This window comes from Passer domesticus, chromosome 6, assembly GCF_036417665.1.
Source record: "Passer domesticus isolate bPasDom1 chromosome 6, bPasDom1.hap1, whole genome shotgun sequence".
Lineage (NCBI taxonomy): Eukaryota > Metazoa > Chordata > Aves > Passeriformes > Passeridae > Passer > Passer domesticus.
The window spans coordinates 17,064,330-17,075,652 of NC_087479.1; the positions used below are offsets into that span (position 1 = coordinate 17,064,330).

Below are 11,323 nucleotides of genomic sequence, written 5' to 3' on the forward strand. Positions count from 1 at the left end.
CAGCCCCTCAAGCAACACTGAGATCAACAGCCATGATTAGAAAGTGCTAAATATTCCCTGGCTTTTGTGACCTTTCCAAGGAGACAGATCTCCTAAGGTTTATAAGAATGGGTAATAAAACTTGTTTTTCTAAGCTCCAGATGAAAAACAATTCTATTTCAGGATTTCTGCCATCCAGATGAAATAAAGGACTCCATTCATCTGTAGGGTTCATTTTTAACAACGAGCCACATAATTTTTACAGAGAAAAACAAAATCTCTTGGCCCTGCTGCTGCCATTGTTGTTGGAGCACTGGCTTGCATTTACTCCCACAGAAAGTTCCCAGAACAAAGACTGCACAATGCAGAACTGGTTTGCATGTGGAACTTTTATATAAACCTTAAAGATTACATGTACAACATTTGGAAATGAATTACTCAGAACTTAGCAAGCCCTTCACAGAAGAGTACTGCACAGGATACTTCATAAGCAGTACATGCATGGCTGCAATGGAGCCAGCAGACACCGAGCCCCCATGGCAGTGGAGCTGTAGGCAACAGAATTGTCTGGGGGGAAGAATTCAGGGTTATGCTGTAGAACAGCAGGCCTGGGACCTGTAGTTAGGATTTCTCTGTGCACATCTGCTGCATGCCAGAGCCTGCACCTCCAGCACTGGGGCTGGTGCCTTCTGAGTGTGCACATCCTGCCCTGGGCAGCGTGGGGCCCTGGAACCTGGGCCTGTGTGTTGGCTCTTTTCAGAGACATTCTGATGGTTATCTGATGAACTGAAACCCTTCTGGGAAAAACAAATCTATAAACTCTAATCTTAAAAGTACCCTATCCAAACATGTTTAGATGTTCAAGGTAAGATTACTAATGAGCATCCATCTTGCTCTTATAAGCTACCTTTAAAGAGTCTCACTTACTCACTGTTGCATAATTGTCATTGATTTTCATGTATAAATGATTGATGACACTGAGATTACTCAAAAGTGACATTTATCCTAGTTAGCCCCTGAAAAAAAGATATAAGAAGGTAATCAAGAACAACAGCAATGCTAGAGTAGTTGTAAGAGCCTGCTATGCCTAAGGAGGACTAAGATTTGGAGCACCTGCATTGCTCCCTGCCCACATGGTGTGGGTCACTGAGACAAGCACTTGGGTGACCAGCACTTTTTCTTGAAAGCCAGCGAACAACAGACAGTTTCATGTAAATAGCAGGGCTTTGCCACCAAAACAGTTCAGTTCAAATAAACATTTTATTGGGAAGTGAAGAATTACACTGACTGAAAACCCACAACTCACCAGCTTTTAACCTGTTCATGAATGCAAAGTAGCTGTGTGGATTTACCAAGACTCTCACCAGCACAGAACAGAAAGTTCTGATAGTTCCTGGAGAGACAGATGACTTAAAGATACAATCCCTCAGGGGTTCCCTCTTGCTTTTTATAGAGAACATTCTCTTTAGACTTTTTGAAATCTTCATTCGTTACTTTCATTCTCCGTTCCCTCAAAGCCATCAATCCAGCTTCTGTACAAATTGCCTGCAACACAGGAAGCAAGAATGGTTACACTTGCTGTGCAACCCCTTCAAACCACACCCTCAAAGGCAGCTGCATCTCTCCTACTGCTCCAGTAACGGCACAAGTGAGGCCTGTTAACAAATCTGGGTTCTGAAGTTGGGTACTGTTGTGTAGCACTGCAGCAGGCTGGATACAGCCAGGTGAGTGCAGTGGAGTTACAGAAAGGCAGCTTTGTAACAACAGCGATTTCCCTGTGCAAGGACAGGCACATCCAGCTGCCTGGTCCTTCTGCAGGGAGGTGACAGTCGTGTCAGGCTGGTTTAAGCTCGTGTGTGGTAACTGTAGCAAGGGCTCCATCTGCTTTGAAAAAGCAGACAGGATATCGCTGAAGCTTCCTAATATACAGTTGCATTTTTATCTGCCTTGCAACATAGTTCCTAAAAATGCTACTTATCCTGTACTATTTTAAGTACTGTTTAAGATACCTTGCACAAGATTCCACACTCTCCTTTTAGTTTCTACTTTGCTACTTTAAAATTTCATATTCAGGTAACACAGGTACATACTCTTACCAACACAAGCTACCTCACAATTATTTTGATAATTTCCCATTTGTAAAGCAGTGTACCTGGTACTCATAAAAGGTATTTTAAACCATCCCACTGTTCCTCAGTGATGTATGCACAGAAAATTGGTGAACAGTTCAGGTGAAAATGGTTTTGGATGCAGCAAAAATGAGATTTGAGTTTTGCTTTGAAGTATAAAGAATGGTGATGTGCACTGACCTTAATATCTGCACCACTGAGATCATCTTTTGCCATAATCAACTCATCCAAAGTCACATCATCTGCCAGTGTCATCCTGCTTGTGTGGATCTGGAAGATTCGTTTCTTTGTCTTTTCATCCGGCAGAGGGAACTCTATTTTCCTGTCAATACGTCCTGGGCAAAAGAGAAGTTCACTCTTAGGTTTCTTGCATGCAGCTGCTGGGAACAGCAGCAAGAACACCAGAAGGGTTTAAATGGCAGTAACTCTTAAGCTGGAGCATGTCCAGAGAAGGGCAATGGAGCTGGTGAAGGGTCTGGAGCACAAGTCCTGTGAGGAATATCTGAAGGAACATCTTGGGGTGTTTAGCCAGGAGAAAAGGAGGCTCAGGGGAGACCTTATCACCTGAAGTGATAAGGTACCTGAAAGGAGGCTGCAGCCAGGTGGGGGTTGGTCTCTTCACCCAGGTAACAGGTCAAGAGAAAGTGGGCTAAAGTTTCCATGGGAAGGTTCACATTGGATGTTAGGAAAAATTCCTTCATGGAAAGGGTCTTCAAGTATTGGAAGAGGTTTACAGGGAAGTGGTGAAGCCACCATCCCTGGATGCTCAAAAGAGGTGTAGTGGCACTTGGGGATGTGGCTTATTATGGTGGACTTGGCCATGACACCTTAATGGTTGGACTCAATGACCTGAAGTCATGTCTTGGGGTAGAAAGCAAGGTCAGACTATCTCTTTCAATTCTGGCCAAGTATTATCTCCTCTGTACTCTAACAGCACTGGCTTTGAGCTGAATGGGCTAAAGCTAAATTATGACAAAACCAGACCAAACACATACCTCAGCAACTTCATACCATGGAGGTATTTTAGCTTATTCCTTTGATCTCTGTGTTGTTTTCTACCTCCCACTTAACAGACACTACAGATGTACTATGCTTTGGTACATTTTTAGTGGCCATTTGAAAATACTACCTGTGCCTGCTCAAGCTCAATGTCTCCCTCATTCATCCCCCAAATGGCAGGAGTGTGCCAGGTCAATAAGAGCAGCCTGCTTTCCTTGCCCCAGGATCCAGGCTGTCTCTGGGAAAGCCTAGGCTCTCACCCCCAAAAGCACAGGTGCTGCTGCCCTGCCTTCCCCAGCTGCTGCAGCTGTGCTGCTGCTGCACACATCTTGCTTAAAAATTACTTAAAAGGGCTGTGCCATCTTAACAGAAAGGAAAAATATTCATATTGTTTATGTGTAAGTAAAGGAATGAACACATTTCTTCTCTTCCAAAGATTTTTCTCGTATTTGGAAGCTTGTTCATAGATGAGATGATGAATAAGAACAAGTTTGCAGTCTTTTTACCAGCCTGTGTTTGTCAAGTTATGACAAGTCCTTTCACAAGAAAAGTGGCTTAAGCACAGACAGCAGGGAAGTCCCTTACCTGGTCGAATCAAAGCTGGGTCCAGTGTTTCTATTCTGTTGGTAGCCATGATAACTTTAACATCCCCCCGAGAGTCAAAGCCATCCAGCTGGTTCAGCAGCTCCAACATTGTGCGCTGGATCTCTCTCTCACCCCCCGAGTTTGAGTCATACCTTTTAGAAAAAAAAGCATAGTCAGAAAAAGCACTAAGGAACTGGCACAAAGGTATAAACAAAAGGGGGAGAGGGGTATTTTGTCTGGAAACATCCATAAGACATTTAAATAAAAACATTAATGTTTATCCATATAAACAAAACACAGGTTTTCACAATCATGTCGTGACATCTAGGTTAAGAGACACTGATCTATTCTTGTAGCTGGGGAATGTAACAGCCATCATGTGAAGGAGATCTGGGGGTTTTTTCCCATGTTTCTTACATATTTGGAAAGATCTTCTTCCCACCTAACAAAATCAACATAAAAAGGAAAAAACGTAATTCTTAAAAGCACATACATCATACATGAGGCAGCAGCTGGCACTTTGGGCTGGTAGCAGCTTTGGGTTGGTGGCCTTGTAGTAAACATGTTATTTTTCTTACCTTCTTATTTATTTAAAAAACACTGACTACTTGAAAGACTATTTGCATTGGACAGTTCCAACAAACCTACAGAATTTTCAAAGTAATACAGTTTGGATATGGGCTGAACAACAGTTTAGTGTGGCACAAGCAATGCTTCTCCATGACATACACTGTGCAACTTTCTGTAAAAGACTCTCAGAGCAGAAGTATTTAGCCACCTACTCTAAAGGCAAACAACAAATGGATATATTCTGTATTAAATATTCTGCTTTACCATTGGATCACTAAAGGAAATTATTGCATATAGACTTGCAGCTGGAGAATCCCATATACACAGTGTCTCTTTCTGGTTTTGACACTCTCTCCTGGAGATGCTGCCAGGTAACAAGCGAACAGAGGTTCTCTCTGGTCATGTCTATTTAGCCTGAAAAGGCTGTGATATATTGTATTTCCACAGAAGTTATTAGAAGTGTTACTTGTTACAAATGCTTACATCACACAGTGTATACAAATGTAGCAGAACAAAGACAGCGAGTCTCAGCTCAGCTGCAGAAGCGTTTGTAGTGCTGCCTGGCAGTGCTGTGTGTGCAGAGCTCAGCCCTGTACCTCTCTGTGGTGCAGCCTGGCAGTGCCGTGTGTGCAGAGCTCAGCCCTGTACCTCTTTGTGGTGCTGCCCTGGCAGCGCCGTGTGTGCAGAGCTCAGCCCTGTACCTCTTTGTGGTGCTGCCCTGGCAGTGCTGTGTGTGCAGAGCTCAGCCCTGTACCTCTTTGTGGTGCTGCCCTGGCAGTGCTGTGTGTGCAGAGCTCAGCCCTGTACCTCTTTGTGGTGCAGCCTGGCAGTGCTGTGTGTGCAGAGCTCAGCCCTGTACCTCTTTGTGGTGCAGCCTGGCAGTGCCGTGTGTGCAGAGCTCAGCCCTGTACCTCTTTGTGGTGCAGCCTGGCAGTGCTGTGTGTGCAGAGCTCAGCCCTGTACCTCTCTGTGGTGCAGCCTGGCAGTGCCGTGTGTGCAGAGCTCAGCCCTGTACCTCTCTGTGGTGCAGCCTGGCAGTGCTGTGTGTGCAGAGCTCAGCCCTGTACCTCTTTGTGGTGCAGCCTGGCAGTGCTGTGTGTGCAGAGCTCAGCCCTGTACCTCTCTGTGGTGCAGCCTGGCAGTGCCATGTGTGCAGAGCTCAGCCCTGTACCTCTCTGTGGTGCAGCCTGGCAGTGCTGTGTGTGCAGAGCTCAGCCCTGTACCTCCTTGTGGTGCAGCCTGGCAGTGCTGTGTGTGCAGAGCTCAGCCCTGTACCTCTCTGTGGTGCAGCCTGGCAGTGCTGTGTGTGCAGAGCTCAGCCCTGTACCTCTTTGTGGTGCAGCCTGGCAGTGCTGTGTGTGCAGAGCTCAGCCCTGTACCTCTTTGTGGTGCTGCTCTGCAGTGCCGTGTGTGCAGAGCTCAGCCCTGTACCTCTCTGTGGTGCAGCCTGGCAGTGCCGTGTGTGCAGAGCTCAGCCCTGTACCTCTCTGTGGTGCAGCCTGGCAGTGCCGTGTGTGCAGAGCTCAGCCCTGTACCTCTCTGTGGTGCAGCCTGGCAGTGCCGTGTGTGCAGAGCTCAGCCCTGTACCTCTCTGTGGTGCAGCCTGGCAGTGCCGTGTGTGCAGAGCTCAGCCCTGTACCTCTTTGTGGTGCAGCCTGGCAGTGCTGTGTGTGCAGAGCTCAGCCCTGTACCTCTTTGTGCCGATGGCGTCGATCTCGTCGATGAAGACGATGGAGGGCGCGTGCTCCTCGGCCACGCGGAACAGCTCGCGCACCAGCTTCGGGCCGTCCCCCAGGTACTTCTGGATCAGCTCCGAGCCCACCACCCGCAGGAACGTCGCTGACGTTTGGTTTGCCACTGCTTTGGCCAGCAAAGTTTTGCCTGGTTTTAGTTGGAAAGAAACATTGCGATTAGTTTGCAGAGAAGGAAAAGAGAAAGAAAAAAGTGCCCTAACAAAACAGTTGTATGAAATTTGTGACGGATTTGGCGGTGCTTTAAACACCAACCAAGTGTAGATTATTTGACTTGTATTATCTCAGCACAGGTGTTACTGACTGTAAAATACCTGTGCCAGGTGGGCCATACAGAATGACTCCTTTGGGTGGCTTTATACCCATCTCTTCATAATATTCAGGGTGGGTGAGAGGAAGCTCCACAGACTCCTGAAGCACAAGAAAAACATGTTTTTATAAGACTGAGTGGTCTCCAACAGAGATCTGTAGGGATCTTCAAAACAGCAATAATGAAAGCAGTGAAGGCAAATAGAACTTGACTGATTTCAAGACACACATCAAACAGCATGACCCTTGCTGCCTCCCATTTTAAGGCAGACAACTACTCCATCTGCACAAGCCTTCCTATTGTTTCCACCAGTGAACATTCCCCCTCCTCCATCCTCAATGCATCATCCCGGATTTAGAACCCTGGAGCTCCTGAACCCCAAACAACCATGGATGACCTTGGGGCCAGGGAACTCTTTATGAAAGGGTGCCTTCTATAAGGAGTTACCAGATACCATCAGTTTTAAGAGCATTTATGGTTTTAGACACCTACCCAGAACATAGCATGGTTCAGGCAGAGTTCTGCTGGTAGGGAAAAAACCAACCAACCCAACACACCCCAGCCAAACAACAAACAAATGCCAAAACAAAACGAGCAATTGCCCTGAAAGACGAAATCCTTTAGTTAGATTGGACACCATCAGACACCCAAAATGGCCTCTGCAGTTTCCACAATTTTCATCTTGCAACAACTGAAACTTTGCCTGTTGCAAAGTATAAGCTATTAGAGAGATTTTATGAGCTCTGAGCTCTAAAGGCTCCTGAGCAACTGTGAAAGGTTCCTGTGCACACAACCTCTGGTGACCCACTTAAAACACTGAGGTCCACGAGTCTGCCCAATGAAGTCTAATGAAGAAATTCATTACAGAAATATAAAGGACACCACTACAGGAACAGCAGCCAGTCCTGCTGCTTCCCTTCTCGACTCCTAGCACAACAGACATGTTGCTGGCTTAACTGTCAAAGAGTACAAGGGAATACCTTGATTTCTTGAATTTGGTTGTCAAGGCCACCAATGTCAGCGTAGGTTTCTTGAGGAGCTTTCTCTACTTTCATCACAGTCACTAAAGGGTCTGTGTCATCCATCAGGACTCCTATCACAGCATGAACCTAGTTCAAGAATTAAGAGTTGTCAAAGAAGGCAAGCAGTGTTTTTAATACAAGCTGAAGTTTAATTCTTATGCCTGCTTACTTAGGTGTGTGAAATAAATAGCATTCTCTCTCCTGTGGTCTTCAGGAAAAAAGGCCCATTAAAAACAGTACTAGAACTTGTAAGAAACTTGATTTTATACAAACAACTCACCTTATGATTTAGCAAAACAGAGCAGCCTGGCTCCAGCAGGTCCTTGTCCACAAAAGACAGAATACTGACGTAGTGCTCAGACCCCACGGATGTGGACACAATGGCGTGGTTGTCATCAATGATCTCCTCCAAGGTGCCCACAGACATCGGTGTTCCCCTCAGATCATCCACCTTGGACCTTTCCTCCTGTTGCCAACAAAAACCCAAGAAACAACTGAACAACACAGGCAAAACCATTCTTGTACAACACTGGCTCCACACTTCAGACAGAACACAGCAGAACCTGTCTTTCCTACTGTTCTACTGCCCCAAGAAGACAGAGGTCAGGAGCAAAACCCACTGTTAATTTAGTCCTACCCTATGGACACCATTCGTGTGGATGTGAATAACTAGAATCTTCTTTCTCTGTTGATGGAGATCTGTGAGCTGTACTTTGAGCATTAAGAAACAAAAAACTGCCATGGCTTCATCTGTAGTGATCTGTGCTTGGTCTAAAACGATTTAGCCAATTAATGAGGAGTTGTGATAAACCTGGAATGTCTGCACCAACTTGCACACTGCTGGTACTTTATTTCATGAAGTGGCTCACATTAATTAAGAGCATTTACTGTAACAATAGAAATAACACTTCACTCAAACCTCACCTCTTGTTTTTCTTCCAAAGGTTTCATCTGTTCTTGGTTTCTGATAAACTCTTCCTCCATTAAGAGGTAATCTTTAATTCTCTCCAATTTCAACAACTTGAGTCTGCACTGCGTGTGAGGAGTCACTGTAACCAAAGCAGAATCACAGTATTTTACAACAAGTTTGACACAGCACCCACTAACCACTAATTCATCACAAGAAATCCTGCTTTATTTTCCTGACTGTAACTTGTACCTTACTTGTCCCACCGTAACTCCTGGCAAAAAACAGATTTAACATTTCCCCTAATTTCTCTCTCTCTTACCTGGGAGTTCATGGGCTGCATCTTGCAAAACAATAATCTTATTCTGTGGGAGGCTTTTTGATGTTAATTAGGAATAAAATTACATTTGGCATTGTGTTAGTGGCCTCCACAGAGGCAGAATGCTTACCCAGGGGGAGCTTGCTGGCAGCATCTGGTCCCTTGGTCTTCTTTTTCTTTTTCCCCACTCTGGTTGGAACTGGAGGTTCATACTTCTTCTTCTTGTCCTTATTCATGAAAAGAATCCAATAACAAAATTTAAAGACTGGGATAGTAACAAGTAAACAATACACACTGTATTAAGTGCCCAGACTACAAAAGGGCTCAAGGTGAAGGACTTCATACCAAAACTTTCTCTTTGTGATCTGCAGCAAGAAGGGTAAAAGAAACATTACTCTTATTTTTTAAGAATGTTCAAAAATTTCTTCTCCTGCTTATTTTACATCCCTCTTTCTAATTTAAACTCCTGCCATTCTTCAGTGAATACAGGACATGGAAGGCTCAAGCCTGAAGTAAATCACAAACAAGACTAACAGATGAGACAATGAGAAAAACATTGAATCTCGACCTTCCTGCTGCACTTGAGTGAGTAAATCAGACACAGCCAGCTCCCCAGCCCAGCCCCTGCCTGCCATGGACACTGTGCCCTCCTTTCCCAAAGGAGGCCCTGATGTCCCACACGTGCAGTACAGTCCCACTGCAGCTCTCTGTGCAATGACACCTCCGAGCCAACAACAGCTCCTTAAGTGGCAGCTTGAAGGCAACTAGTCTTTCCTAAGCCTCACACATTTATAGTTTTATTTTTTAAAAAAACAAGTCACTGTGAAGAAATTTCAGTTCTTCTTAAGCTCTCTTTTTTATTTATGAACAATATTTGTTTTCTCCAATGTACACCCAGAAAAGACTTTCATTGGAGCCAGCAAAAGCATAATTTTATGCAGTTCCAAGCACAACAATTATTTTTAAAAGTAAATGTTAAAGGCATATTGCAGCTAGGCTCTGTAGCAGCACACTTGTAGTTCACTCTGTAAGTATTTATTTGGGTTTCAGTTACCTTGTCATCCTTCTTGCTACCACCAGGACCATGTCCGCCACTCTGACTTTGACCCTAGACAAAAGGCAGAAAAACAAAAGGCAGAAACCATCACATATGAGCAGTTTTATGAACCGAGACGCCTGCGGGCAAGTCCGCGTACAGAAATCCCGTAACTGCATTTTTCCTGTCTAAAAAAGGACTAACTTATCCAGCTTGTTGCCCAGAACCGAAAAGAAGCGCCCCGCCCGGCCCCACCGCCCGCTCCCCGCCTCGCCGGGCCGCGGCCTGCAGGCGCCGCCGGTGACTCCGCAAAACGCGGGGCGCCGGAGCCCGGAGGGGCGCGGGGCCCGGCTGGGCGGCGCAGGCAGAGCCGGCTGTGCCCCGCCGAGGCCGCGCTGGTGCCGCCGCGGGCCGGGGTGCCGGGTGCGGGGAGCCGGGTGCGGGGTACCGGGTACCGGGGTGCGGGGTACCGGGGAGCGCTCTCACCATCGCGCCGCCGCCCCGGAACCGCCCGCGCCGCCGCGGCCGAGCGCGTCACTACGGGCAGCGGCGAGGGACACGCGGCGCGCGGGGCCCAGCGCGGCCGTGGCGGCGCAGCGGCCGGCAGGGGGCGGCGGTGCCCGCGGGTCGCGCTGTGAGGGCCGCGCGGGCCCGGCCGCGGCTCGGCAGGGCGGCGAGCCTTCAGCGTTACAGCGGCTTTGTCCCGCTCCTGAGCCTTCCTTCCGTCTCCATGTAAAAACGTTTTTGTGTGCGCTGTAAGAATTGCTTTTCTTGTGGCAGCACATGGGTGAAGTTTTCAGGAAATCCCTGCCTCCACAAAAACGTAACTTTTGTACCTACACTGAGTTCTGCCGGCCTGTGGTGTTCCTGGGGAAATGCAGGAGAATCTTTTAGTGTTGTCACATTCTCTTCATGGAGAAAAGCAAGGCACAATTCTTCCCAGGAATATTTCTGGGTTTCACATTCTCTGAACATCAGAGAAAGAAGACACAATTCTTATCTCTTACTGTGCCTGTGTTGTGCCAAAGTGGAGTGCAATATGGAGACTGTTTAGCCAAAGTGAGGATGTTTTGTTCCCTTGGCCTATCAGGGCTATTATAAATAAAAAGTTATCAATTTTTTTAAGGTTGCAAAGTTAAAAAAAGTTGAACCAATTGCTGTTACATTGAAGGTTACCTGCATGTTGCAGAAGAGTTCTTCAACTACCTGTTAATGGTGATTAGCCATTGTCCCCTCTAATGCTTGCCAGGGGTGATACCAGAGCCCGCAGGCAGCAGGGGAAGGGGAGGGACATCAGAGCTAGAATGCAGATGAGCGAATGCATTTCACCTGTAAGTTTCAGGCAAAAACCCCTAAAAACAACGAGCCAACATGGAACTAAGAGACCTAAGTGACGTCTAAGGACGAGGAACTTAATCCAGTATCTGCTAAAATCCTTTTACTTCTCACCCTAACCTAAGGTCTTAACTAGAAAGAGGACCTGGAATGTTAGACCAAAAAAGGGGAATTTCCTAGTCTCCCGAGAGGACGGAAGCCCCAGCTCCGCCTGCAGACCAGCGGGCACAGCTGCATCACCCTCCTCCTCCGTGCCACTCCTGGGAGCACCGGCGGCGTGGGTGTGACCCATCAGCTTCTCCCCACCTGAGCTGATTCTTTTTAATAAAGGCATTAAAAAGGAGAAAGATCTCCTGCCCCAGGGCCAGGAGTGTGTGTGTG

General features: G+C 46.7%; 1 protein-coding gene across 3 annotated transcripts; it reads right to left on the bottom strand.

Moving 5' to 3' along the window:
* Window positions 1-1,220: 1,220 nt before the first annotated feature.
* PSMC1 (proteasome 26S subunit, ATPase 1) lies at window positions 1,221-10,875 on the bottom strand. Of its 3 annotated transcripts, none has more exons than XM_064423604.1 (11): window positions 10,784-10,875; window positions 9,626-9,679; window positions 8,702-8,798; window positions 8,270-8,394; window positions 7,626-7,811; window positions 7,304-7,432; window positions 6,328-6,424; window positions 5,954-6,143; window positions 3,693-3,844; window positions 2,289-2,443; window positions 1,221-1,524 (listed from the first exon to the last, which is right to left on the bottom strand). In XM_064423604.1, exons 1-11 carry the CDS (start codon window positions 10,787-10,789, stop codon window positions 1,390-1,392), a joined length of 1,326 nt encoding a protein of 441 aa, XP_064279674.1. In that variant the 5' UTR covers window positions 10,790-10,875; the 3' UTR covers window positions 1,221-1,389. The 3 variants fall into 3 exon arrangements, with proteins under 3 accessions (XP_064279674.1, XP_064279675.1, XP_064279676.1); XM_064423605.1 differs by lacking the exon at window positions 10,784-10,875 and adding an exon at window positions 10,094-10,189; XM_064423606.1 differs by lacking the exon at window positions 10,784-10,875 and adding an exon at window positions 9,768-10,015.
* Window positions 10,876-11,323: the final 448 nt, after the last annotated feature.